The following is a 27,303-nucleotide window of genomic DNA, read 5'->3' on the forward strand; positions in this document are numbered from 1 at the left end:
GAAGGAAAGAAGGAAGCAGCCCAGCATGTAGGCGCTCGAGCGGAAACTGCAGGCGCTCGAGCGGCAGAGGCATCTTGGCGCAGGCGCTCGAGCGGACCTGCAGGCGCTTGAGCGGATCGCGATTTCCTGTTTCAAAACAGGTCGGTTTTTGGCCTAGTTTTGGGAGGTTTTTTAGTTTCCTATTCCTTGTATGATTGTGCTAAAGGCCTATACATATAAATAGGTACTTTAGACTAGGGTTTAGGAGAGGTTCAAGATATACAAACCTAGGGTGAGAGAAAAAGAGATCTAGAGAGAGAGAGATCAAAGGGAGTTCTTTATTGTAACCAAAGGGATTTTACTCATACTAGTGAATTTTCTCGGGGATCACCAGAGAGGACGTAGGCACGACGCCGAACCTCTATAAATTCTTGTGTGTTCTTGTGTGTGTTTGCTTTTGTGGTTTCGTGGATTTTACTCATACTAGTGAATTTTCTCGGGGATCACCGGAGAGGACGTAGGCACGACGCCGAACCTCTATAAATTCTTGTGTGTTCTTATGTGTGTTTGCTTTTGTGGTTTCGTGTGCGATTTATCTTTGCGTAGCTTGTGTTGTGATTGTTGCGTAGTCCATCAACGACAAGGTCTTGGAAGTGTTTTCGCACAACAAGTGGGACTAGAACTACTTTGTAGGCAAAAGCCCCACTACTGGCTGCCTCTTAAAGATTTCAACCTTCATGCTCTGTGGCCGTATCTTGATAGTAGATTCTGTAAAGTGTGGAAAATAATGTCATGAATATTAGACCGCGGCATGGCCTGCCTTAAACATTGAAGAACTACCTACTTTTGTGGAATTTTGTAGTTGATTATCCAATTGCACTGGGATACAATTAAGTCAACTGGACAGTTGAGTTAATTTCTGGAGCAATTAGGCGGCTGTGCTATATAGGTAGCAGTCCCTAGCAGTTGCTTGACTATTATGGCTAATCACTACTGAAAATCCATATGCTAGCAGTTTTCTTTTAATCTCTTGAGTTTTATTAAGCAGTTTTTTCTGGAGCTTCATATTTATATACATACGTACATGTCTTCCATTTAATAGTTTTTTTTTTTTCCTAAAGAAATTTTGTATGGATTTTTATCTCAGTTGAGTTTAAAGATCCATACCAAGATATTATATGAGTTCAATTAGCTAGGCTAGAGGGTATAACTACCTAGACTAGAGGTAATTTATGGATTTAATTACCTGGACCAGAGGTAATTTATGGGTTTAATTACCTGCATACTGCATACGAGGTGTATGCATAGGTACCTTACCTATTGTTAAGGTATGAAGTTTTTATGAACTCTTATTACAAATTTTGATGTAGGTATACCTTGGGAAAATTTCAGAATTCAATAAATAGATTTGCAATTAAATTCAAATCAAATATGATAATTAATATCCTACAAATCAATAACTTACCAGTTTTACGAATTCATAATTTACCTTATTTATGTTTTAGGTGCATAACTGGAACAAAAAATAAAAAAATAAAAAAAAGTAAATATCAATAAATTGAAAAAGGCATGTAATCTTATGTGGCGCAAAAGTCAAAGAACTTGGATCAACAACAATTTCTGTGTGGATTGCACCCAAAATCTCTCCTCATAATTGGACTTATGCCAAATTTTCTACTTTTCTTATCAATAAGTTTCTCTCCCTGAAAAAAAAAAAAAAAAAAAAAAGATTTGATGCCAAATGAATAATGAAAGTGCGTTACTTCTCATGACTAGTGACTCCATTCACTTGACTCCAAGTTTCCAACAATTCTACTGTTTTATTGTGCTAGAAAATAAGCAAGCTATCAAAGGCTAGCCTACAATTTTATTGATATCACAACCATGGCAGAGGAGGACGGTACTAATGGCCAGCTCTCTTATCAGTACTCAGTTGGTGACCCTAGGATTCAGAGAAGCATATGCAAGCAGCTCCTTGTTGCTTTCAAATAAGGCCATGTTCTCTTGGCTCAGAGTCACCCAAGCTTCTATTCCATTGCCATCTCTTTTGTCCATCAAAACAGTTACATTTTTCTGTGCAACAGCAACGTAGCTCACCCATGATGGCTTTCCCCACCCGAAATTGGCTTCATAAAATGGAAACCTACACCAACTTGAGCAGATAAACTTGTCTATGTCATCATTTTTCAACAGGTTTTTGTACCATTTCATTTTTTGCCCTGCTTCGATAGAATCAAATACTACTACTGCAGCATAACGTTCTTTTGTTTCTTCAAGTCCTCCCCTTATTTTTGCCACCAAGCCTTTCAAATCTATCACAGTGGTATTCTCTCCAGAGTGAGAATAGTTTGTTGTCGAAAAATCTACTAGATTCCCAACCAAGTTTTCTGGCAACGCTGGCACTGCCATTTTACGCATGTTCACAGTGTGAGAGAAGACTGATGGCCTTATTAGACTAGTCCCCAGCATGTTTCATGACGATCTGGCTGATGCTTCAATTTTGCATTTCCAAATGAGTGCTGAAGCTGCTTCTACTCTTGTTGGTTTGGGCACAACTGAGCTGGTTACCTTAGATTGGAGAGCAGCAATCTTTGAGGCATCAAACACAAACCTCCTTGTCATGAACTTTTCCTTTTTGACTTCCACGGATAGCAGTGGGTCCGAGTTAGAGAAATTTAGTGGTGAAAACAGAGACGCAGCACCAAATTTGGGAAGCATTAACATATTTGACTGATCATGGGCAGTTGCAGTCCAACAATTGATGAACGTGTTTAATGTTGCGGCATCACCAAACTTATGAGAAATGCTAAACCCAATTGCCATTCCACCACACTCAAACAAGTTGACTTGAACAAGAAGCAACGTGCCTGTGCCCGCTTCTCTGGATTCGGGTTCAACTGGTAGGAATCGTCTTAACATCTCGGCATCTGGGTGTTCGAAAATCTCCGATAAGGAACACTTGACTCGGGCTTCCACAAACTCAGCTCCATCATCGTTACATTCAATCACGGCACCACCTTTGATTCTTCCTGCCAAAGGGTAGAAGTGAGTGAGAGTTTTAGCTAAGGATTGCATTAGATGCTGACATCTTTCATTGGTGGCCATGACATTGTTGCTAGTAGCATCAGCAGCATTGGGATAGAAGAAAAGGATTGGGATGTAGGTTTGAAGGGCCATCTGATCCAAAATAGAGAGCTTATAATTTCTAAGGTGATGAGGAGTTGGGGAGGATGGTTTAACTGTTTGCCTCTGGATGATTTCAACCTTGATTTCTGTGGCCATTTTGCTCAACCTTGATTTCAAGTGATGCAAGCACAAACTGTGAATTGGAACAATGGGGATGGTCTACCTTATAATGGATCGGGTTCAACATTGAATTGAATATAACTAGAACTACTTTGTAGGCAAAAGCCCCACTACTGGCTGCCTCTTAAAGATTTCAACCTTGATGCTCTGTGGCCGTATCTTGATAGTAGATTCTGTAAAGTGTGGAAAATAATGTCATGAATATTAGACCGCGGCATGGCCTGCCTTAAACATTGAAGAACTACCTACTTTTGTGGAATTTTGTAGTTGATTATCCAATTGCACTGGGATACAATTAAGTCAACTGGACAGTTGAGTTAATTTCTGGAGCAATTAGGCGGCTGTGCTATATAGGTAGCAGTCCCTAGCAGTTGCTTGGCTATTATGGCTAATCACTACCGAAAATCCATATGCTAGCAGTTTTCTTTTAATCTCTTGAGAGGGCGGGATTCGAATATGATACCTTTTTTGACATTGTGAAAAGGAAACTCTTAGGCTAATAGCTAGTTGGCCATTATCATTAATTGTATGTAGATACGTTTTATGCGCAATAAGATTTGAACATTGCTTGCCTCATTCATGTAAATTAATCACAGTTTGACACATGCAAAATAATTCATTAAAAAAACACACACACAAAAACAAAATTTGCATACATGTGTACAAGTTCTACTTACATGGGCATGATGCAAGTATTTTCCATAAGAGTATTTACCTAACATTGCCAACCTCTTTAAAATTTTGAAAATAGAGTTGGTCACCACTATTAATTGGTCATGATGATGAGCATCATGATAGTATTGGATGAGTCTGATTTAATCTATCCACTCCTCAAATCCTAAAAGTAAAAGTCATCTAACAACACATGGTTGTTGTAGTGATGTTGCAAACCACCGATTAATCTCAATTGATGTAGTGCAAATATATTCTCTAAATTTTTTTGTCTTCTGTTCTGTATAGTGAGGTAAGTTGATCACTAATATTCTTTGGATCACATTTTTAAACCACAAAGACAAGATCATCCTATGCATCAAAACTCAAAACCCAAAACACTGCAATTTTATTCAAACACGCATAGACAATTAATAGCAGAGGAGGCTCTATGTCACCAGGTGACACTTGGATTTGCAGAAGCATATGCAAGCAGCTCCGAGTTGCTCTCAAACAAGGCCATGCATTCTTTGCTCAGTGTTTAAGTGAGAAAGCTCAAGTTTATTTTTTAATTGATTGCTTAGAAGAAATGAAAGGCTACAACACAACTACCCAAGGAAACTAAATTGCAGGCATATTTTTTGCTACTAATAATTAAATGACAGTTGGATTTAGAGAAGCGTATGCAAGCAGCTCCTCATTGCTTTCAATTATGATCATGTCTTCTTCTTTCAACGTCACTGACGCTTCTATGCCTTCCCCATCACTCAAATCCATCAACATAATTGTATTCTTGACTGTACTACGAGTACTCACCCACGATGGCTTTCCCCATCCAAATTCTGTTTCGTACAAGGGAAGCCTGCACCAGCTGCTGCAAGTATTGGTTTCTAAATCATCCCTTTCCGCGAGGTTGCCAGACCCTTTAATGGCTTGAAATATATCCTCACCAGTAACACCATTCGGATACTTTTCCTTGTATTGCTCAATGCCTTTCCTGAGTTTAACAACCAAGCTTTCAAATTTTACCTCACTTTCCATTGCCATTGCTGCAAACACCCACACAAAATTCCCCAATATGTTTTCTGCCAAGCCCTGCAGCGATCTCTTGCGCATATTCACAACCGGACACCACATAGATGGCTTTATAACACCGAACTTTGATCTGGATGCTTGTATTATGCATTTCCAAATGAGCGCAGACACTACTTCAACCCTTGTGGGGTTTGGCACTGTGGTGGCAGCCTTGGATTTGAGAGCAGCAATCTTTGAGGCATCAAATACAAATCTCTTTGTTATACAGTTTTTGTTAGAAAGTATTATTGAAAACTGGGGTGAGCTGAAGAAATCCAGGGGAGGGAAAAGAGAAGATGCAACACCAAATTCTACATGATCAGTAGTACTTGCCGAGCCAAGTGCAATTGCAGCCCATCTTTTGATGAATGCGCTGAGGGTAGAGGCATCGGCGACCTTATGTAGAATGCTGACTCCAATTGCCAATCCACCACATTCAAACAAGCTGGCCTGAACTAGTAGAATATACCCTGCTTCGGCTTGTTTGGATTCTATAGCAGTTGGAAGAAATTGATTTAGGACCTCAAAATCAGGTTTCTCCAAAATCTTTGATATGGGACAGTTGACTTGCGCGTCAAGAAATGCAGCACCGTGGTCATTGCAGGTGATCGAGGCATTATATACGAATTCCCCTGCAAAGGGGTAAAAATGAGTGAGGGCCTCAGATAATGATCTCTTTAGAAGCTTGGATTTTTCAGCAAACAAAGATTTGTGATCAATATTGCCCTCATCACTAGTACTGGGATAGAAGAGAAGTAGTGGGGTATAAATTTCGGGTTGAAACTGATCAAAAACAGAGAGGTTGATTTTTTTAAGGTGGTGAGGAGTTGGATAGGATGGTTCAATTGTTTCCTTGTGAATGACTTCAACCTTGATCTCTGAAACCATCTTTTGCTCCAGTCTAAACTTGAGTTTCCCCTCTATTTAAAAAGACTCAGATTCATCGAGCAATGGAAGTCAACTTCATTCATTTATTGTATTGCCCATTCTTTAGTATACCATATGTCACTCGTGGAAAGGAAAAATATTAGAGGACTTTTGAAAGTTGGATCCATATCTGTATTTTTTGAATTATATAAAGAGCCTTATTGATCTTAAAAATGTATATTCTAATTTCTACTGTCACAACTTCGAAGAGCATGTGTTTCCTTGCGTGACAATTATTATATTGCCACCGACAATTATCATTTTAAGTTGAAATTGTAAAATTTCCTAATTTCCTCTTGTAAAAAGTAACTATAGAATATTAATATAATAACAATAATTAGACAATAAAAAATTCACAGATGTAGTGTTATCTCACTCTTTTTTAGTTCCAATCCCTTCATACTAGGTCGTATTATGTTTTTGGCCCCTATAGTTTGGGCAAAGTTCCACTTTAGTCTTATAGCTTACTTGTTGCAATCCAATTTATCTTAAATTTCCCTGCCGAATTGAAGGTTTTAGGTTTTTTTGGCATGCGTAATTTTCTCCAGATCAAACCAATTTGTTTTTGTGTTTGGTCACTGAATATGCTGTACTCATATTTGGCATTGCGGCTACTTTGTACTTTTTATTGTGTTATCAATAAAATTATATTATCGTTTTTAATTTTAAAAAAAAGTTAGCACGTTTGGGACACATATGAGAGTAAAGACATTAATCACAATTAATTATTATAATGGATGCAATCTGAGCCATTGAATGTGCTTTAATCTAATAGCCTAAAATGGGTGTCATAATGTGTGTCAAAAATGTGTGTCCTCCAATCCTTACTCTATATATATTACTTCTAATTAAATGACGGTCGAATTCAGAGAAGCATCTGCAAGAAGAATCTCCTCATTGCTTTCAATTATTTCCATGTCTTCTTCTTTCAAATTCATGGACGCTGACTTGATTAAAAAAAAAAAAAAAGACACGGACGATTCTATGCCATCCCCATCTCTCAAATCCATCAACAGAACTGTATTCTTCACTGCACTACGAGTCTACGAGTACTCACCTATGATGGCTTCCCCAATCCACATTCGGCTGATCCCTTTCCATGAGGTCACTAGACTCTTCAGCGGTTTGAAGTACATCCTCACCAGTAACACCTTTGGGACTTTCCTTATATTCCTCAATGCCTTTCTATTGATTTTTGGGCCAAATTGGTACCCATAATATGGTGGTCTTTAAGTGAGTCATGTGAGACCATGTTATGGGCTAGGTTTTCAGCCACAATTTGGTGGCTTATTAAACACACCACTTTACTAGCTATATATACTAGAGGTGGAGTAATTTTTGTATGTTTCGGGTACACCAGCTGTCTGGTGCACCATCCAATACACATGAGACATGTGGAAATATACTCCAATACACATAGGATATAAAAATAAAATATTTCCAAATGAGTGCTGACACTACTTCAACGCGAGTTGGGTTTGGCATTGTGGCACTGGAAGCTTTCGACTTGAGAGCAGTAATCTTTGAGGCATCAAACACAAATCTTGGGGTGGGAAAAGAGAAGATGCACCACCAATTTCTACATGCTCACTAGTACTTGCTGAACCAAGTGTAATTGCAGCCCAACTTCTGATGAATGTACCGAGGGTAGAGGCATCGGCGACCTTATGTAGAAGTTGGCCTGGACAATTAGAAGATAGACTATGTCTGATACTGTGGATCATGTATCAGTTGGAAGCAATGGTTCTAGCAACCCAACATCTGGTTTGTCCAAAATCTTTGACTTGGGCTTCAAGAAACGCAGCCCCATGATCATTGCAGGTGATCGAAACATTATATACGAATTCCCCTGCAAAGAGGTAGAAATGAGTGAGGGCTTCAGATAACAAAAAAAGGGTGATCAATGGACCTCATCACTAGTACTGGGATAGAAGAGAATTAGTGGGACATCAATTTCAGGTTGAAATTGATAAAAAAAAACATAGATGTTGGCATTTCTACGGTGGTGAGGAGTAGGAGAGGATGGTTGGATTGTTTTTTTTTGTGAATCACTTCAACCTTGATTTCTGAAACCATCTCTTCCTCAACAGTCCAAACTTGAGTTTCATAAAAAAGACCCTCCCTATTATAAAAAGACCCAGATTCAGCACTGTTGATTTCTGGAAGTCAACTTCATTCATTTATTGTATGGCCAGTCTCCCATATGCCCCATGTGGTTAGAGCATTAAAGAAGTATGTGATTGGATCTGGCTCACCTCTTGCAATTCTTTTCTTATTTCTTTAACCTATTGAATTCAATCAAAATGTAATGCCAACCAGAATTAAAGCATACGTAGCTAATAATAATTTATTAGTTACAAATGAGGTTTGTAGGATTTGGTTAACAAGTTCGGTAGGTCATGATTTAATCCATGCTCAAGGGGTGAAACAAATCTCATCATTCATATATACCGTAGTACATAATTGAAAAACAAACAATTTTATTGAAAAACAAACAATTTTATTGAAAAACAGTACAGCACCAATGAAAGGGAAAATGCAATGAAAGCACAAACAATACAAGCATACAAACTGTTTTAAGTGATCATCGTCAGAGATCCGCCATAGCATTCATCTAAGAAGCACAAGAGGAGAGACTAATTAAACCAGAGAAGCATAGGCAAGCAGGTCCTCATTGCTTTCAATTAGGACCATGTCTTCTTCTTTGAAAGTCAAGCACGCTTCTATGCCTACACCATCACTCATGTCCATTAACATAATCGTGTTCTTGAATTCAATACTACGGATACTCACCCATGACGGCTTTCCCCAACCAAAATTGGCTTCGTAAAAGGGAAACCTGCACCAACTGCTGCAACTGTAGGTTTCTACATGATCCTTCGCCAAGAGGTTCCCAGACTCTTTGATGAATTGAAATGCATCCTCCCCAGTAACTCCATTAGGATACTTTTCTTTATATTCCTCAATGCCTTTCCTGAACTTAGCAACCAAGCTTTTAAAGTCCAATTCACTCTCTATGGTCGTTGCAGCGAAGTACCACACAAAATTCCCCAATATGTTTTCTGTCAAGGACAGTCCTGATCTTGTCCTCATGTTCACCACTTGACACCACACCGATGGTTTTATATAACCCAAGTTTGATCTTGATGCTTGCATTGCGCATTTCCAAATGAGTGCCGACACTGCTTCAACTCGCGTGGGATTTGGCACGGTGTCACTGGTAGCTTTGGACTTGAGAGCAGCAATCTTTGAGGCATCAAACACAATTCTCTTTGTTACACAATTTTCTATAGCGAATTCCACAGTTGGTTGGCTTGAGTTGAAAAAATCTTGTGGTGGGAAGAGAGTAGATGCAACACCAAACTCTGTAGGAAGCAGAACACGATCAGTAGTACTGGCTAAGCCAAGGGCAATTGCAGCCCAGCTTTTGATGAATGTGCTCAGTGTCGAGGCATCGGCGACCTTATGTGAAATGCTGACCCCAATTGTCAATCCGCCACATTCAAACAAGTTGACTTGGACTAGAAGAAGATGGCCAGCCTCAGCTTGTTTGGATTCTATTGCAGTTGGAATCAACTGTTTCAGGATCCCGAAATCGGGTTTCTCCAAAACCTTCGATATGGGACAGCTGACTTGGGATTCAATAAATCCAGCCCCATGGTCATTGCAGCTGATTGAGATATTATATTCAAATTCCCCTGCAAAGGCATAGAAGTGAGTGAGGGCTTCAGATAATGATGTTTTTAGAAGGTGTGATCTTTCAGAAAACAAAGAATGGTGATCAAACTCATCATCACTTTTGTTGCTGGGATAGAAGAGAAGTAGTGGGACATAAATTTCAGGAGTTATCTGATCAAAAATAGAGAGCTTGGAATTTGCAAGATGGTGAGGAGTTGGAGAGGATGGTTTAATTGTTTCCTTGTGGATGATTTCAACCTTGATCTCTGAAGCCATCTTTTGCTCCACACCTAGATTTTCATAACAAGACCTTTCACATAAAGATGCAGAGTCAACGGCAGCTCCTCTGTAATTGGAAATACTTCTATCATTTATGGCACCGTCCATTGTTTACTCTTCCATACGTGACTCGCGGAAAGGAAAAATTATTAAAGGAGGATCCATCTGTATTTTTTCGAATTTTTATCTAAAGTGCGATACTGATCTCTTTTAGATTTTGTTTGATAATAGGCTATTGATGGGTAGTTGTGTTCTATAAAAATAGGATCCATTATCTGATTTTTATTTTTATTTTTTTAATATAAAAAAGTATGAATTTACCATATTATCCTCATTTAATTAAGAATTTCAATTCTTAATATTTACATTAATAACCAAGGGCATTTTTTGGTATTTTAAATGTTTCACTATTCTCTGCTTTTTGCTTTATATATATAGATATTCTAATTGGCACAACTTCAAAGCATGTGCTTTCTTGCTGGACATTATTATCTGTTAACAATAATATTAGAAAAATCTGACCATTATCATAATTGTCTAATTGTCCTCTTTGGAAAGTGACTGGCTGAACGTGCAACATTCATCATATCTACAGGGACGCTATTTTTTTTTTTTTTTTGGGTAAGTGGATAATATAGGTTTAATTATCAATGTGCCATGTGCTTCACCGAAAATCCCATGTTGACCCTACAATCCAAACTGGGTCATTATGCCCTTTGTGCTTTAGTTTCGTGTCCTCCATTCCCCCATTCTGTCAATTTGGTCGTTAAGACTGTTAACTTGATGACGTGGCATGTATTCTTTTAATAATTTTAGTATTTAAAAGTTTTAAAATTCAAATTAAATATAAATAATAGTTAAAAATATGTTTAATTAAATATTAAAAACAGTTTAAAATAGTTTTAATCTCTTTTTACTCTTTAGAATCCAAAAAATTATTAGTTACAAATCAATAAACAAAATAAAATAACATTATCACAACTAATTAAAAAAAACCAACAACTCCCCTTCTCTCAACGACCCGACCTCTCCACCCAGCCACCTCCATCACTCTCAACCCACCACCCATCACCCTCCATCCCCACTTTCTCTCTCTCTCTCTCTCTCTCTCTCTCTCTCTCCCTCTCTGCCCCCAACCCTCTTCGCCAACACAACCCAGCACCCTCACCCCAAACCCCGACCAAATCTGGACTTGATCTCCTACAACTACAACCAATCGTTCCTTCAACCCCATTAGCTCTGGACTTTAGTTGGGGACTTGAGTTCGACCCCAGTTAGTCCTTCGACCATATATGAACTTATCTCTTTGATTAATGAGTTGGGGAGGGGCCCAAGGAGGGGTTGCACAGGTGGAGAGGTGGATGGGGGAAAGGTGGTTGCGGCTGGTGGTTGGGGAGAGGGGGGAGGAGGGTGGAGGGTGGAGAGGGGGGAAGGGGGAGGAGGGGCTGCTGGGTGTTTTTTTGTTTTTTTTAAACTATTGCAAAAAAAAAAATTAATTTTAATATTTTATTTAAATTTAGACAAAAAAATTATTTTATTAAAACTTTTAAATGCTTAAATTACTAAAAAGCCCTTGTCATGTCATTAAGTTAACAATTTTATTGACTAAATTTACTGACTAAATTGGGTGCGTGGGTGTCCAAATCAAATTCCGACGATTGGAAAAACTCCACACTGCCGGTCAAGACTTATACATACATGATCACCACATAGAGTGAAGCAACTTTTGTTCTTGAACTTACCCCAAAAGGTTGAAGGAAGTGGCCGAAATCAGAGACCGAAACCGGCCAAAACTTCTATCGCTTATTTTAGTTTTAAAATGCAGAAATTTATCCTAAATAACACAACCAGCAGCTAGATTACATTGAAAGGATAGAAAAGCATACCAAATTTGAAAGATTTGGTGGCCGGAGGTGTCCGAACAAGCTCCTGAAAGTTTGTGAAAAAATTGTCCAAAACCCGCCTGTTTCAGCGACCACAACGGCGGATCAGGGCGAGGATAGGCTGGAACTGGAAGAGGGAAGTGTGGTAGTCCTTTTTGTAGTGAATTAATGACTAACTTACTGCCCTTTTAAGATCTTGTTGTTGATGGACTTTAGACAAAGAACTCAATGATGGATGAGTCTTACACACACACACAGAAATTAACCAAGCACAAATGACACAAGTGTTTATAGAGGTTCAGCAAATTGCCTACATCCTCTTTGGTGATCACCTTGAGAAATTTCACTAATGAAGATATGTTACAACTTTGGTTTACAAAGGAAACCCCCTTAGAACACTACCCTCACAATCTGTTTCTCTCACACCCTTGCTCAACACCTTGATACACTTAGAGAACTCTCTTGCTCTCATCCTTGGCTTTTCTGAAACTCTCACAGAAAACTCTAATTGTTTCCAGCTTTTGCCACTACATATGTTCAACATGCTTTCTCCCTTGTGTTATCTTACTTCATTCCATTACCTACACAAGCCAATGGACAAGAGATAGGACATCTGATTGTCCTCCACGTTCTTTCCTTTTAGTCACCACTTAGACTAAGGGTCAGATCAGGTAGGTAATACAATCTCACTCAGCCACCTCCATTAAACCAGAAAATGGAGAGGAGATTATTCAAAACAAGATAACCAATTAGCCATGAGTGCTCTCCCAACTATCCAGCAAGTAGTCAACCTTCATTTACCTCAGAAGTGACCCATTAAGCACCTGCAAACTTGTGGAAAGCGATAGCCATTGAAAAGACAGTTGAAAATACGTAAGCAAAACATCACAGCACGACTGAAGCGACCGGTCGTCAGGAATGGGTGACCGGTCACCAGAAGTTTTTCCTACAGACGTCGAATCTGCTTCTAAGCGACCGGTCGCAAATGTCAAGCGACCGGTCGCTCGTGTTCCTGCGACCGGTCGCAAAGAACTAGCGACCGGTCGCTCGTCGATTTCTTACGAGACTTCGAATCTGCTTCAAAACGACCGGTCACAAATGTCCAGCGACCGGTCGCTTTTAGGCAGATTCAAAATCATCCTTTGAGCGCCAAAAAACTTTGTATCCTTTTAGGTGAGCCATTTTTCCAACAATCTCCACCATGGGGAGCCTAATACTCCTTGTGGACATCATTGCCTTCCAGGACATCTGTAATGTCTTGAGAATCGCCCTGATAACTCTCAAGAACTCCACCTCAATCTTTAGCATGTAACAAGATTGAGCAAGCTCAAACAACGCTTGAACTTTGCTGTTGTGACTGGCTTTGTTAGGCAATCTGAAGCGTTCTCATTTGTATGAACCTTCATTATTGTGATGTCTCCATCATTCACCCAATCCCTTATCCGGTGGTATCTCACATCAATGTGTTTGGACCTCCCATGTAACACTTGATTCTTCACTAAGCAAATAGCACTTTGACTGTCACTTAGAATCACCACCAAGTCTTGAGCTATCCCGAATTCCTTTGCCAATCTCTTCAACCATACCGCTTCTTTTGAAGCTTCCGTTAACGCCATATACTCCGCTTCCGTAGTAGACAAGGCACTAACCGATTGTAACACTGCTCTCCAACTAATCGGTCCTCCACCACAAGTGAAGACATATCCTGTGGTGGATCTCCTCTTGTCTAAATCTCCTGCATAATCAGAATCTACATACCCCGACACACATGCATTTCCTTGTTGTCTTTCAAACAATATCCCAAGCCTTTTGGTGCCCTTCAAGTACCTGAGAATCCATTTTGCTGCTGTCCAATGTTGCCTTCCAGGATTCGCCATATACCTTGACACCACACTAACGGCTTGGGCTAAGTCGGGGCGTGTGCACACCATTGCATACATGAGACACCCTACCAAGCTTGCATATGGAACTTTACTCATTTCTTCCTTCTCCACATTCGTAGAAGGACATTCTTTTGCACTTAACTTAAAATGCTCCGCCAAAGGAGTAGACACCGGTTTGCAATCCATCATATTGAACCTTTCAAGTACCTTGGAAATGTACTTGCATTGTGACAGCCACAACTTGCCTTCCTTTCTGTCTCTCCTTATCTCCATTCCTAGGATCTTTTGTGCAGCACCAAGATCCTTCATGTCAAACTCCTTTCCAAGCAATGTCTTCAAATTCTGGATTTTTGACATGTCCTTACATGCAATTAGCATGTCATCAACATAAAGAAGCAAAAGGATGAAGTTACCATCCTTGAATGCATGAGAGTAAACACAACAATCAGATTCACATCTTCTATACCCAATCTTTATCATGTAAGAATCAAAGCACTTGTTCCACTGCCTTGGAGATTGCTTCAGCCCATACAAAGACTTCTTCAACTTGCAAACCAGATTTTCCTTCCCTGCTTCAATGAACCCTTGAGGTTGGCTCATGTAGATGTCTTCCTCCAATTCACCATGAAGGAAAGCAGTCTTCACATCCATTTGCTCCACCTCCATGTCCTCTTGTGCTACTATGGAGAGTAGTAGTCGTATAGAAGTATGTTTCACCACCGGAGAGAAGATTTCATCATAATCAACTCCCTCCTTTTGTAAGAATCCTTTTGCCACCAACCGAGCTTTGAATAAAGTGGCACCCTTCTCATGCATTTCTTCTTTCTTCCTAAACACCCATTTGCAGCCAATAACCTTGCGACCTTTGGGTTTAGGAACTAACTCCCAAACTGAGTTTTGGTGTAGAGATTCCATCTCTTGCATCATAGCTTCCATCCAACTTTCCCGTTCCTTGTTCTCAACAGCTTCTTGGAACGTGGTTGGTTCTTCTTCACTAGCATTTAGGGCATAGTGAACTACATCCGTCTCCCATCCAAACCTTTGAGGTGGTTTGATGGTTCTCTTGGGTCTGGACCGAGCTATAGATGATGGCTCCACCTGTTCTTGAGCCTCTTCTTCTTCTTGAGTGTGTTGTTGAAGCTGCCCAGCTTCTTCCTCTTCAATGTCAGACTCCACCTCCTCCTGAACGTCTTCAGTTGGCTGTTTCCGTGAAGTCTTTCTTGACACCTTCTTGAGTGGAACTTCAATGGTTGTTTCTTTCTCAACAACATCCTCCTTTGCCTCTGAATTCTTGACTTTGTTCATAGGTATGGTCTTCTCATCAAACACAACATTTCTGCTGAGTATCTTCTTGTGGTTCACTGGATCCCACAGCTTGTAGCCCTTCACACCACTCTCAAATCCAATGAAAATACATTCAAGAGACTTTGGCTTCAACTTGGATCTTTCATCACTAGGAATAAGTGCAAATGCACTGCACCCAAACACCTTAAGATTCGAATAATCAATTGACTTATTAGACCATACCTCCTCTGCACACTTGAACTCAAGATTTCTTGAAGGCGATCGGTTAACCAAATAGGCAGCGTGGTTAACCGTTTCTGCCCAAAAAGATTCGGGCAACCCTGCATGAATTCTCATACATCTCTCACGCTCCATGAGAGTTTGGTTCATCCTCTCCGCAGCTCCATTTTGTTGGGGTGTCTTCTTCACGGTAAAGTGCCTCTTAATGCCTTCACTTTTGCAAAACTCAAGGAACTTGCTGTCCTTATATTCACCACCATTGTCACTCTTTAGGATCTTGATCTTTCTTCCGGTTAGGTTCTCTACTTCCGCCTTCCACTCTTTGAATTTGGTGAAGACCTCAGATTTCTCCTTCATGAAGTAGACCCAAACCTTCCTGGAAAAATCATCCAAGAAAGTCACAAAATAGCGAGCTCCACCCTTCGATTTAACCGGTGATGGCCCCCATACATCCGTGTGAATATAATCTAGCACACCCGTGCTTTCTTCCTCTTTGTTTCGCTGCTTGAAAGCTATTTTTGATTGCTTTCCCATGGTACAAAATCTGCAGAACTCAAGCTTGCAACTTTGAACACCTTTCAACAACTTTCTGTTGTGTAGTTCCTGCATGCCCCTCTCACTCATGTGCCCTAGCTGTTAAGCTCATAATTTCATACATATACATGCCCAATTTACTTACTTCTTTTGCTTAGTTCCTATAATTCTAAGTTATTTCCCTCCCTTTGTGTGTTTTGTAGGCCAATAGAGCAAGAGAGCATAATTCATGCAATTCAAGCATGTTAAGGCCTAATTTGGATGAATGGAAGAAGAGCTTAAAAGACAAACTCATTTTGGCTACAGCCCCCTGCCAGTCCAGTTCCGTAGGTCATATTGCAAGCTTTGTTTCAGCAACCTACACAGCTCGGATGAGGCAGCATTCTTCATGAAAGTTGTTCCAATGGGTGTGTACTATAACATATCCAAAAGTCAGCCCCATTGGATAAATATGGAGTCTGTTACCTAGCAAACACAGATTCATGCTCAGGATGGATTTTATCAGCGCGCAAAATGAGTTAGCAATTTGTTTTGGCCTTAACTTCCTCCTCCGACCTTGGATTGGCCCAAATGATATATGGCTGGAAAGAAGACATTCTGAACTTCAATTTCGAGTGCTTAAAGTCCTAATTTGATTAAGAGAAGCCCAAGTTGTAAGCCCTTGAAGTTGCTGGTTATGCTGACCTCAGCATGTGCTGGTTGGATGCTTGGTCATGGTGAGCTAGGTATGAGCTATCATTTCTGATTGGAAGCTTGGTCATGGTGACATGAAGATGAGCTAGGGCTGCTGGTGGGATCTATTGGTGAAGTGCATCAACCAATTCAGATTTTATAATGCAAGTGTTGTATGCATTAGTGAAGTGCATCAACCAATTCATCTTTTATAATGCAAGTGTTGTATGCATTAGCCATATTGAATTCAGATTTGTCACTCCCCTCTCCCTATAAATGCCACATCCATTCCACATTCAAGACACAACAAATCCTGAGATTCACAACCCCCACAATTCACTCCAACCATCCTCAAACACTCTCAAAATCCCAAACACTCCAACAATCACCAAAACAACTCCAGCAAACCTCTCTTCCATTTCCCTACGAATTTCATCTTCCTTAGCCATCACCACTCACTCAAACTCATCCCAAATCACCTCCATATCCTTCATACATCTTTCTAGAAGTGGGGAAGCTCTTGGAGAAGCATTAGAAGTGGAGAAGCACTTGGAGAAGCCTTGGACACCACAAGAACTTCAGAAAAAGGGTTTTTCTACTCTTATTGTATTCATTATGTTTTCTCATTTCTGTTCAAGTCTCTTTTCCATTATGAGTAGCTAAATCCATAACTAGGGCTTCGATGTAACCTAACATGAATATTCTGGGTTTATAAGTTTGGAGTTTCAAGTTTGATTCATGATTCATGTTCTTATTCATTATGCTTATAAGTTAACATGCTTGTTTGAATGATTGATCACCATTAGAACTTGTTTGTTAACTATCTTGGTTTGAATTAAGAGTATACACCATGCTTTAATTCGAATTGAACTATGAATAGGAAGAGTATGTATGGACATTCGACAACAGGGATTAGATACATACTTGGTTGTTTAAAATGTTCTTCTATGCTTAATGGGTTCCTAATGCTTAATTTTAGGTTAGACAACAAATGATCAAATTAGGGAATTAGGAACACAAGGTTAGGACCAAACACCATGGCCTAATCATACTTTAGCTAGAATCAATCTTTGAATCTGAATTAGACTTGTTACTTGAATCTTTATAACCCAGAATTGAATTGTTATGGTGATTCGAATGCCCTAGTCTCAAAATCTGTTTTCCAACTCTTAAAACCACTCTTTGTTACATTTGTTTACTTGTTTTTGTTTGCAATTTCATTTTGCTTCTTTTGTTCAACAATCACAACCACTCTTGTTTTAAATTCTGTTTTAGACATAACCTCCTACTTTCTTGAATTTGGTAATCTAAGTACATAACTAGTTTTAACTTCTCAGTCTTCGTGGGTACGACCTCGTACTTGTCTTGCTATACTACTAATTGCCCCGTACAATTGCGAGTTAACATAATATTAACAACAAATTTTGGCGCCGTTGCCGGGGACTGAACGAAAGTTCTTCCCTGGTTATGTGCCCAAGGTTACCCTATTCTTTTTAGTGTTTCTAATTAATCTAATTTTCTGTTTCAGGTAGTTTATGTCTAAAAATCCATTACTTGAACAAGTGAGGTCTTCGTTCCAACGTTCTAGATCTTTGAACGCAGGACCATCATTGCAACCCAGACGAGTGACCTCTGAAATTCAGAATCGTCTAGAAAGGGAGTTGTCAACTGCAAAAGAGCAAGCTCTTGCTACATTTACAAGTCTTGCTCTCCACACTGAACTTCCCGGTTCTTCACTTTCAAATTCGGAAGCAAGTTCAGACCAAGAAGAAGAAGAAATGATGGCTGCCATTGAGTTCATGGGAGAACTTGATATCCCAACAATTCCAGCATCTCCTTCAAGCATTTTGCTGCCCACTGTAGCTCGAAATTATGAGCTTAAATCTTCTCATCTTAATATGCTGCCTTCCTTTTATGGTTTACCTAATGAAGATCCATTGACTCATATAAAGGATATTTTTAATGTTGTGAGTTCTTTTCCCTTGACAGGTGTGACAGAAGATCAACTTCGAATGAGAGTGTTTCCATACACTTTAAAGGATAAGGCGAAGTATTGGTTGAATTCTTTGAAGCCTGGTTCACTCACTACATGGTCTGCCATTCAAAAGAAGTTCCTGGAAAAATACTTCTCCACGCAAAAGACCGACATGCTTAGGGACAAGATCTTGTTATTTGCACAGCAAGATGATGAATCGTTTTGTGAAGCATGGGAGAAATTCAATGGGTTGCTCAACCAATGTCCTCATCATGGGATTCCATTGAAGCTTCAAATGCGTATGTTTTATAAAGGACTAACCCCTTCTAGTCATAATATAGTCACCAATTTTGCAGGTGGTTCTTTTAAAACCAAAACTCCAGAAGAAACGTACGAACTCTTTGAGGAGATAGCAATGGAGACCCAACATACGGATACAAGAGGTAAACGTGTTATTAGTGGTTCTAATGATGCTTCTAGTGTGCAGATTTCAAAACTGGAACAAAAGCTAGATGCTCTTCTTGCATTAAACTCAAGAAGCCCTCCGAAGGAAGTGTGTAGCATTTGTGAATCTCATGACCATGCTACCACAGCTTGTCCACTTGGGGCTGGATATCCAGAATTTGTGCAAGAGCAAGCTAAGTTGGTAAATTCCTACAACCAAGGTCCAAGAAATGATCCATACTCTCAAAGTTATAATCCAGGTTGGAGGAATCATCCAAACTTTTCATGGAGAAATACCCAGAATCAAGCAAATCCCCCTTCATTCCAAAGGCCACAACAATCATCATCATCATTGGAAGATATAGTGAAGCAGATGGCAATCAACCAATCCAATTTTCAGCAAACTACACAAGCTGCCATCTCCAAATTGGAAGTCCAATTAGGCCAAATAGCTGCTGAAATAACTCAAAGAGTGCCTGGGAAATGGCCAAGCCAAACTGAGATCAATCCAAAGAACCCAGAAGCCAAGGCCATTCATGTGCTCAGATCAGGTAAGATCATTGATAATAAAGATGATTCTAATCTTTCAAATGATGTTGTGATTGTAGAAAATGAAGAGGAGGAGACCATGGCCACGGAAGGAGAACAACTCAAAACTTCTCAATCTGCTCCTAAGGCCAAATCAGATTCTCAGAAATCCGATCAATTCCAATTGCATAAAAGGGATGACAAATTTGTGCCACCACATCTTCAAGAAGATAGATACGTGCCACCCGCTCCATATGTTCCACAGATTCCATTTCCAGGCCGTCTTAAGAAAGCAAAGCAAGATAAGGCTTTTAAAGAGATTTATGATATTTTGAGTAAAGTTAATATCAATTTGCCTTTGCTTGATCTTATTGAACAGATTCCTGCATATGGAAAATTCATCAAGGACTTGAAAACTCACAAGCTCAATTTCGCTCCAAATGAAGGAGTAAAGCTCGACCAGAATGTAAGTGCTGTATTGCAAAGGAAGCTTCCACCAAAACTAGATGATCCTGGCAGCTTTGACATTCCCATTAACATTGGAGGCAAGAAGGTTGGAAGAGCCATGTTGGACTTGGGAGCAAGCATCAATGTTTTGCCATATTCAGTTTATCAAGAGCTTGGCTTAGAAGGGATGAAGAAGACTTCAATGCGACTTGAACTAGCTGATCATTCTATAAAATATCCAAAAGGTATTGTAGAAGATATTCTAGTTCAAGTTAATACACTAATTCTCCCTGCTGATTGTGTAGTGATGGACATGGAAGACAATCCAAATGGAGATCGTGTTGATCCCATTCTCCTAGGCAGGCCATTCATGGCCACTGCAGACACAATCATCAAAGTGAAAGATAGCACTCTCTCCATGACTGTTTTGGGTGAAACTGTTGAATTTAAAATGCTTAATGCTCTATCTCAACCTTCTATCTCTCTTGATTCTTGCTTTTCAATTGATGTTGTGGATCATGAGGTTTCTTCCAAAATTTTGCAGAGAAAGTCTAATGATGCTCTAGAAGCTGTCTTAACACAAGAAGAGGAAGATCTTTGTGAACCGGAGTTCCAAGAAGTGGTGGCTGCCTTAGAAGTGTTTCCGCCATACCCACCATCCTTTAGGCCACCAATCGAGCCTCTTGGACCATCATCCACGAAATTGGAGCCATCCATTGTCATCCCACCAAAGCTAGAACTTAAACCTCTTCCCAATAATCTTAAATATACATATTTGGGTGCTAACGAAACTCTCCCTGTTATAATTGCTGCAGGTCTCTCCTCACATGAAGAAGAGAGCTTAATTAAAGTTCTAAAAGAGCATAAAACAGCCATTGGGTGGACCATAGCAGACATCAAAGGAATTAGTCCAAGCATGTGCATGCACCGGATTTTAATGGAAGAAGACAGCAAACCATCTCGTGATGCCCAAAGGAGGCTAAATCCCAACATGAAAGAGGTGGTTAGAGCTGAAGTTTTAAAGCTACTCGATGTAGGAATCATCTACCCAATTTCAGATTCTAAGTGGGTGAGCCCTGTGCAAGTTGTTCCAAAGAAGTCCGGAATCACCGTTGTGAAGAATGAGAAGAATGAGCTAGTTCCTACACGAACTGTCACTGGTTGGAGAGTTTGCATTGATTACAGGAAGTTGAACACATCCACTAGAAAAGATCATTTCCCCTTACCTTTTATTGATCAAATGCTTGAACGTTTATCTGGCCATGCTTACTATTGTTTTCTTGATGGTTTTTCAGGTTATAATCAAATTCCCATTGCTCCGGAAGACCAAGAGAAAACCACATTCACATGCCCATTTGGTACGTTTGCTTATAGAAGGATGCCATTCGGTTTATGCAATGCCCCAGCAACTTTCCAAAGATGCATGATGTCAATCTTTTCAGATATGGTGGAACGATTCATTGAGGTATTTATGGATGATTTTTCAGTTTTTGGTTCCTCTTTTGATAATTGTCTTCACCACTTGTCTCTAGTGCTTAAAAGATGCCAGGAAACAAATCTGATTTTGAATTGGGAGAAGTGTCACTTCATGGTGAGACAAGGCATTGTACTAGGCCATGTGATTTCAAGCAAGGGAATCGAAGTGGATAAAGCCAAGATCGACCTCATCTCAAATCTTCCACCCCCTACCTCTGTTAAAGGAATTAGAAGCTTTCTAGGTCATGCTGGATTCTATAGAAGGTTCATCAAAAATTTCTCAAGCATTACAAGGCCATTGTGTAATCTCCTTGCTAAGGATGCTGTTTTTGAGTTTAATGAAGCTTGCATGGAAGCTTTTTCTACCTTGAAGAGGGAGCTAACTTCAGCCCCTATTATCATAGCTCCGGATTGGTCTTTACCATTTGAAATAATGTGTGATGCCTCTGACTTTGCTATTGGTGCAGTTTTAGGTCAAAAGAAGAACAAGCTGCCCCATGTGATTCATTATGCTAGCCGGACCTTGAATGATGCTCAAATCAACTACTCCACAACAGAGAAGGAGTTGCTTGCTGTGGTTTTTGCTTTAGAAAAATTTCGTTCTTACCTTGTTGGTTCTAAAGTAATTGTTTATTCTGACCATGCAGCCCTTAGATACTTGCTCACTAAGAAGGATGCCAAACCACGCTTGATTAGATGGATTCTCTTGCTGCAAGAATTCGATTTGGAGATTCGAGATAAGAAGGGATGTGAGAATGTGGTAGCTGATCATTTGAGCAGAATTGTGGTTGAAGAAAAAGGAGGAGCTGTGCTACCCTTGAATGAGACTTTCCCTGATGAACAACTATATGCTGCCCAAGTCAAAGAGCCATGGTATGCTGATTTTGTTAATTATCTTGCTTGTGGTGTTCTTAGAAATGATCTAACTTCTCAGGATAAGAAGAAGTTCTTTTCCATGGTGAAACATTATGTATGGGATGAACCTTTCTTATTCAAGCATTGCCCGGATCAACTCATCAGAAGATGTGTTCCAGAAGAAGAGCAAGAAAGCATACTTAGGCATAGCCACGAATTGGCCTGTGGAGGTCACTTTGGAGCTAAGAAAACAGCACTTAAAATTCTGCAATCTGGTTTCTTTTGGCCCACTCTATTTAAAGATGCATTTAATTTTTGTGTTAAGTGTGATAGGTGCCAAAGGATGGGGAACATAAGTCGCAGGAATGAAATGCCATTGAATAACATGCTTGTTGTGGAGCTCTTCGATGTGTGGGGTATTGATTTCATGGGACCATTCCCATCTTCCTTTGGTTATACTTACATACTTGTTGCTGTTGATTATGTGTCTAAATGGGTGGAAGCCATAGCCACCAAAACCAATGATTATAAGGTGGTGCTGAAGTTCTTGAAGGATAATATTTTCACAAGGTTTGGTACTCCAAGGGCTGTCATTAGTGATGGAGGCAGCCACTTCTGTAACAAGCCATTCGAAGCACTCATGAAGAAGTACAACATCACCCATCGAGTCTCTACACCATATCATCCGCAAACTTCTGGTCAAGTGGAAATAAGCAATAGAGAAATTAAGCACATCCTGGAGAAGGTGGTGAACAATACAAGGAAAGATTGGGCAGCCAAGCTCAATGATGCATTATGGGCTTATAGGACAGCATATAAGACTCCCATTGGAATGAGCCCTTATCGTCTTGTGTTTGGGAAAGCTTGTCACCTGCCAATGGAGCTTGAACACAATGCTTTTTGGGCCATCAAGAAGTTAAATTTTGATCTAGACAAGGCAGGCCATGCAAGAAAGTTTCAGCTGAATGAATTGGAAGAAATTAGACATGAGTCTTATGAGAATGCAAAGCTTTACAAAGAACGAACCAAGAGTTACCATGACAGAAACATTCAACGGAAAGAGTTCTCCAAAGGTATGTCAGTTCTTTTGTTTAACTCACGTTTGCGTCTCTTTCCAGGAAAATTGAAGTCTAGATGGCAAGGCCCATTCACCGTGGTCAATGTTTCTCCCTATGGAGCTGTGGAGATTCAAAACCCTAAAGATGGCTCGACTTTCAAAGTAAATGGACAACGTTTAAAGCCATTCTATGAGGGAGTTTCAGCTGGCATCCAAACTGGCCATGTGGTAGATCAACTTCCCTTCGTACCATCAACTTAGCTGATTGCACAATGTCTTGCCAAGACAGTAACTAAGGCGCTTCTTGGGAGGCAACCCATGTGTTCAAGAAGAAGGTGCTTGGTAGCAATCGACCTAATCGCATCAAGGGGGAGCATTTCAATCCTTTCTCTTTACTTGTTATTATTTTAAATTTCTGTTTTTTTTTTTATAAAAATTTAAAAAAAATAAAAAATTTTAAAAATTTAAAAAGATTTTTCATATGAGCTAACTTATGGTAACTCCAGTGAGCACTTCCGTCAATACAGTGTCTAGGAGTTCTTTAGGCGACACCTTCGGTGTCTAAGAAGTTTGGGTTTTAAGCGGGACCATTGTGACCCCTCCAACCTTCCCGGATCCCCTGGCTGTGTTTTCTGAGGCCCTTAACTGGTCATCCATGAGTTGCTTATATATTCATTTTTTTATTTTTTATTTTTCCTAAACCTTCTTCTAAACTTTTCCCTTTATCATTTGTTTGTTCTCAATCATCTTTTGTATGCTTTCACATTGAGGACAATGTTCAATTCAGGTCTGGGGGGGAAGGTTTTCAATTTCAATTTTCTTATCCATTTGTGTTTTCAATTTTCGTTCTCTTGTCACAATTTTTTTTTATATTTTTTTTATTTTTTTTATTTTTTATTTTTATTTTTTTTAAAGAATGTCATACAATCAATGCTATGGAGCTGCTATTTGAGGTTTTCATATCAGAATTTTGCACTTCACAAAGCTTTTGCTCTTAGAATTCTGGTGGCTAAAGTACCACGCTCAAATTCTTGAAGGAAAATAGTGGAGACTACCCTAGTGAGCTATATCGAGCCTAATTGCTTTCTTGAGAGGGTTTAAAGTGTTCTATTTCTAATCCATACTTATTTTCTTCAATTCACTCTAATTGATCTCATTATTCCATTTTGATTGAATACTAAGGATGATTCTCTTTTGCAGATATCATGTGCTTGCTCTCATTCATGAATGAACTCATTGAAGTGATGCTAGGCTATGTGTGCATAACCATTCTATGTGCTTTCTTTTCACCCTACCTATATGTGTGTTCCATCAACCCTCTTGAAGCCAAACACTTAAAGCCTTTTCTTCTATCACCCTCATCATTTCCCAACCTTTGTATCTCAATCTGAGATACTTGACCTATTGTAGCCATACCCTATAGCTTAGAAATATACCAAGGTGTGCCAAGATAAAGTTTGAAGCAAGGAAGTTGCAGCCATGTACCTAAATAAAGATGATGTGAATCTGTGCAATGAAGTTAATGAAGATGCAGATCAAATCAACGAAGATGAAAGTGTTTCGATTTGATCTAAGTGTGAAAAATAAAGTCTATGCCAGGAGATACCATGAAGTTTGCTGCCATGCCAATCTAAATCAATGATGCCTTGCAGATTAATGAAGCATGCAACCTTGGTATGTTCTTAAGTTATTTGTTTTTCCTTCCAATTCTTCCATTTCCCCTAAACCTTAGCCTTTCATTACAACATTGTGAAAGACCTAGCTGATCTTTGAGGATGTATTCATGGGTGCTGGTAAGTATGTGTGTATCTCTATTCTTAGTATTTAATTCCTTTCATGAGATCTAACCAAATTTGTGCTTCTATTTCATACACTCACTTATGCTTTCTTGAGAGAATTAAAACATAGGTTCTGAGTGATTGAGTGTTATCTGTGAGAATTAGAGTCGAAGCATGTTCTCTATTCAAGGTTTGAGTGTGCTTGCTTTGAAACTGTGTGCCTTTGAGCTATAGCTTCCACTTGTACACACTGATTGATGACCTATCTTGGCAACTCTATGGTGTTGGAGGTATGACTAAAACTTTCTTTCATTTTCATTAGTTGATTTCAAAGTTGTTTTTCTAACCATTTTGTTTTGTAGAGTTAGAAAAACGTTTGTGGGTATCGTATCTGTTAAACCCTCAGGAGACACAACTCCTCCTACTAGGGATGCCTAGAGGTTTAAAGGCTTGTTGCATACGCTCAATGCAATCGAGTTACCTACGAAAGTGGTCTAGTTAACTTCTTGTTTTGTTTTTATCTTTGTTTCTCTTTTGTTTTGCTCGAGGACTAGCAAAATCTAAGTTTGGGGGTGTGTTAAGCTCATAATTTCATACATATACATGCCCAATTTACTTACTTCTTTTGCTTAGTTCCTATAATTCTAAGTTATTTCCCTCCCTTTGTGTGTTTTGTAGGCCAATAGAGCAAGAGAGCATAATTCATGCAATTCAAGCATGTTAAGGCCTAATTTGGATGAATGGAAGAAGAGCTTAAAAGACAAACTCATTTTGGCTACAGCCCCCTGCCAGTCCAGTTCCGTAGGTCATATTGCAAGCTTTGTTTCAGCAACCTACACAGCTCGGATGAGGCAGCATTCTTCATGAAAGTTGTTCCAATGGGTGTGTACTATAACATATCCAAAAGTCAGCCCCATTGGATAAATATGGAGTCTGTTACCTAGCAAACACAGATTCATGCTCAGGATGGATTTTATCAGCGCGCAAAATGAGTTAGCAATTTGTTTTGGCCTTAACTTCCTCCTCCGACCTTGGATTGGCCCAAATGATATATGGCTGGAAAGAAGACATTCTGAACTTCAATTTCGAGTGCTTAAAGTCCTAATTTGATTAAGAGAAGCCCAAGTTGTAAGCCCTTGAAGTTGCTGGTTATGCTGACCTCAGCATGTGCTGGTTGGATGCTTGGTCATGGTGAGCTAGGTATGAGCTATCATTTCTGATTGGAAGCTTGGTCATGGTGACATGAAGATGAGCTAGGGCTGCTGGTGGGATCTATTGGTGAAGTGCATCAACCAATTCAGATTTTATAATGCAAGTGTTGTATGCATTAGTGAAGTGCATCAACCAATTCATCTTTTATAATGCAAGTGTTGTATGCATTAGCCATATTGAATTCAGATTTGTCACTCCCCTCTCCCTATAAATGCCACATCCATTCCACATTCAAGACACAACAAATCCTGAGATTCACAACCCCCACAATTCACTCCAACCATCCTCAAACACTCTCAAAATCCCAAACACTCCAACAATCACCAAAACAACTCCAGCAAACCTCTCTTCCATTTCCCTACGAATTTCATCTTCCTTAGCCATCACCACTCACTCAAACTCATCCCAAATCACCTCCATATCCTTCATACATCTTTCTAGAAGTGGGGAAGCTCTTGGAGAAGCATTAGAAGTGGAGAAGCACTTGGAGAAGCCTTGGACACCACAAGAACTTCAGAAAAAGGGTTTTTCTACTCTTATTGTATTCATTATGTTTTCTCATTTCTGTTCAAGTCTCTTTTCCATTATGAGTAGCTAAATCCATAACTAGGGCTTCGATGTAACCTAACATGAATATTCTGGGTTTATAAGTTTGGAGTTTCAAGTTTGATTCATGATTCATGTTCTTATTCATTATGCTTATAAGTTAACATGCTTGTTTGAATGATTGATCACCATTAGAACTTGTTTGTTAACTATCTTGGTTTGAATTAAGAGTATACACCATGCTTTAATTCGAATTGAACTATGAATAGGAAGAGTATGTATGGACATTCGACAACAGGGATTAGATACATACTTGGTTGTTTAAAATGTTCTTCTATGCTTAATGGGTTCCTAATGCTTAATTTTAGGTTAGACAACAAATGATCAAATTAGGGAATTAGGAACACAAGGTTAGGACCAAACACCATGGCCTAATCATACTTTAGCTAGAATCAATCTTTGAATCTGAATTAGACTTGTTACTTGAATCTTTATAACCCAGAATTGAATTGTTATGGTGATTCGAATGCCCTAGTCTCAAAATCTGTTTTCCAACTCTTAAAACCACTCTTTGTTACATTTGTTTACTTGTTTT

At 39.4% G+C, this 27,303-nt stretch overlaps 2 protein-coding genes, 1 non-coding gene and 1 pseudogene across 3 annotated transcripts; all 4 read right to left on the reverse strand.

Moving 5' to 3' along the window:
- Positions 1-1,576: 1,576 nt before the first annotated feature.
- Positions 1,577-3,335, reverse strand: LOC110774122 (cocaine synthase-like; annotated as a pseudogene).
- A 1,017-nt stretch (positions 3,336-4,352) lies between these two features.
- Positions 4,353-5,974, reverse strand: LOC110774124 (akuammiline synthase 1-like). The gene has a single exon (XM_021978660.2). The coding sequence runs from the start codon at positions 5,896-5,898 to the stop codon at positions 4,591-4,593; it is 1,308 nt and encodes a 435-aa protein (XP_021834352.2). The 5' UTR covers positions 5,899-5,974; the 3' UTR covers positions 4,353-4,590.
- A 2,383-nt stretch (positions 5,975-8,357) lies between these two features.
- Positions 8,358-10,100, reverse strand: LOC110774125 (cocaine synthase-like). Its single transcript, XM_021978661.2, has one exon. The coding sequence runs from the start codon at positions 10,000-10,002 to the stop codon at positions 8,578-8,580; it is 1,425 nt and encodes a 474-aa protein (XP_021834353.1). The 5' UTR covers positions 10,003-10,100; the 3' UTR covers positions 8,358-8,577.
- Positions 10,101-18,537: 8,437 nt separating this feature from the next.
- Positions 18,538-18,644, reverse strand: LOC148295153 (small nucleolar RNA R71). The gene has a single exon (XR_015835642.1). It is a non-coding gene; the product is annotated as a small nucleolar RNA R71 (small nucleolar RNA).
- Between the last annotated feature and the right edge of the window lie 8,659 nt (positions 18,645-27,303).

The sequence above is a fragment of the Prunus avium genome, chromosome 4, assembly GCF_965620075.1.
Source record: "Prunus avium chromosome 4, drPruAviu1.hap1.1, whole genome shotgun sequence".
Classification (NCBI taxonomy): domain Eukaryota; kingdom Viridiplantae; phylum Streptophyta; class Magnoliopsida; order Rosales; family Rosaceae; genus Prunus; species Prunus avium.

Coding starts and splice junctions, on each gene's coding strand:
- LOC110774124 (XM_021978660.2), bottom strand. CDS start 5,898: ATGGTTTCAGAGATCAAGGTTGAAGTCATTCACAAGGAAACAATTGAA.
- LOC110774125 (XM_021978661.2), bottom strand. CDS start 10,002: ATGGACGGTGCCATAAATGATAGAAGTATTTCCAATTACAGAGGAGCT.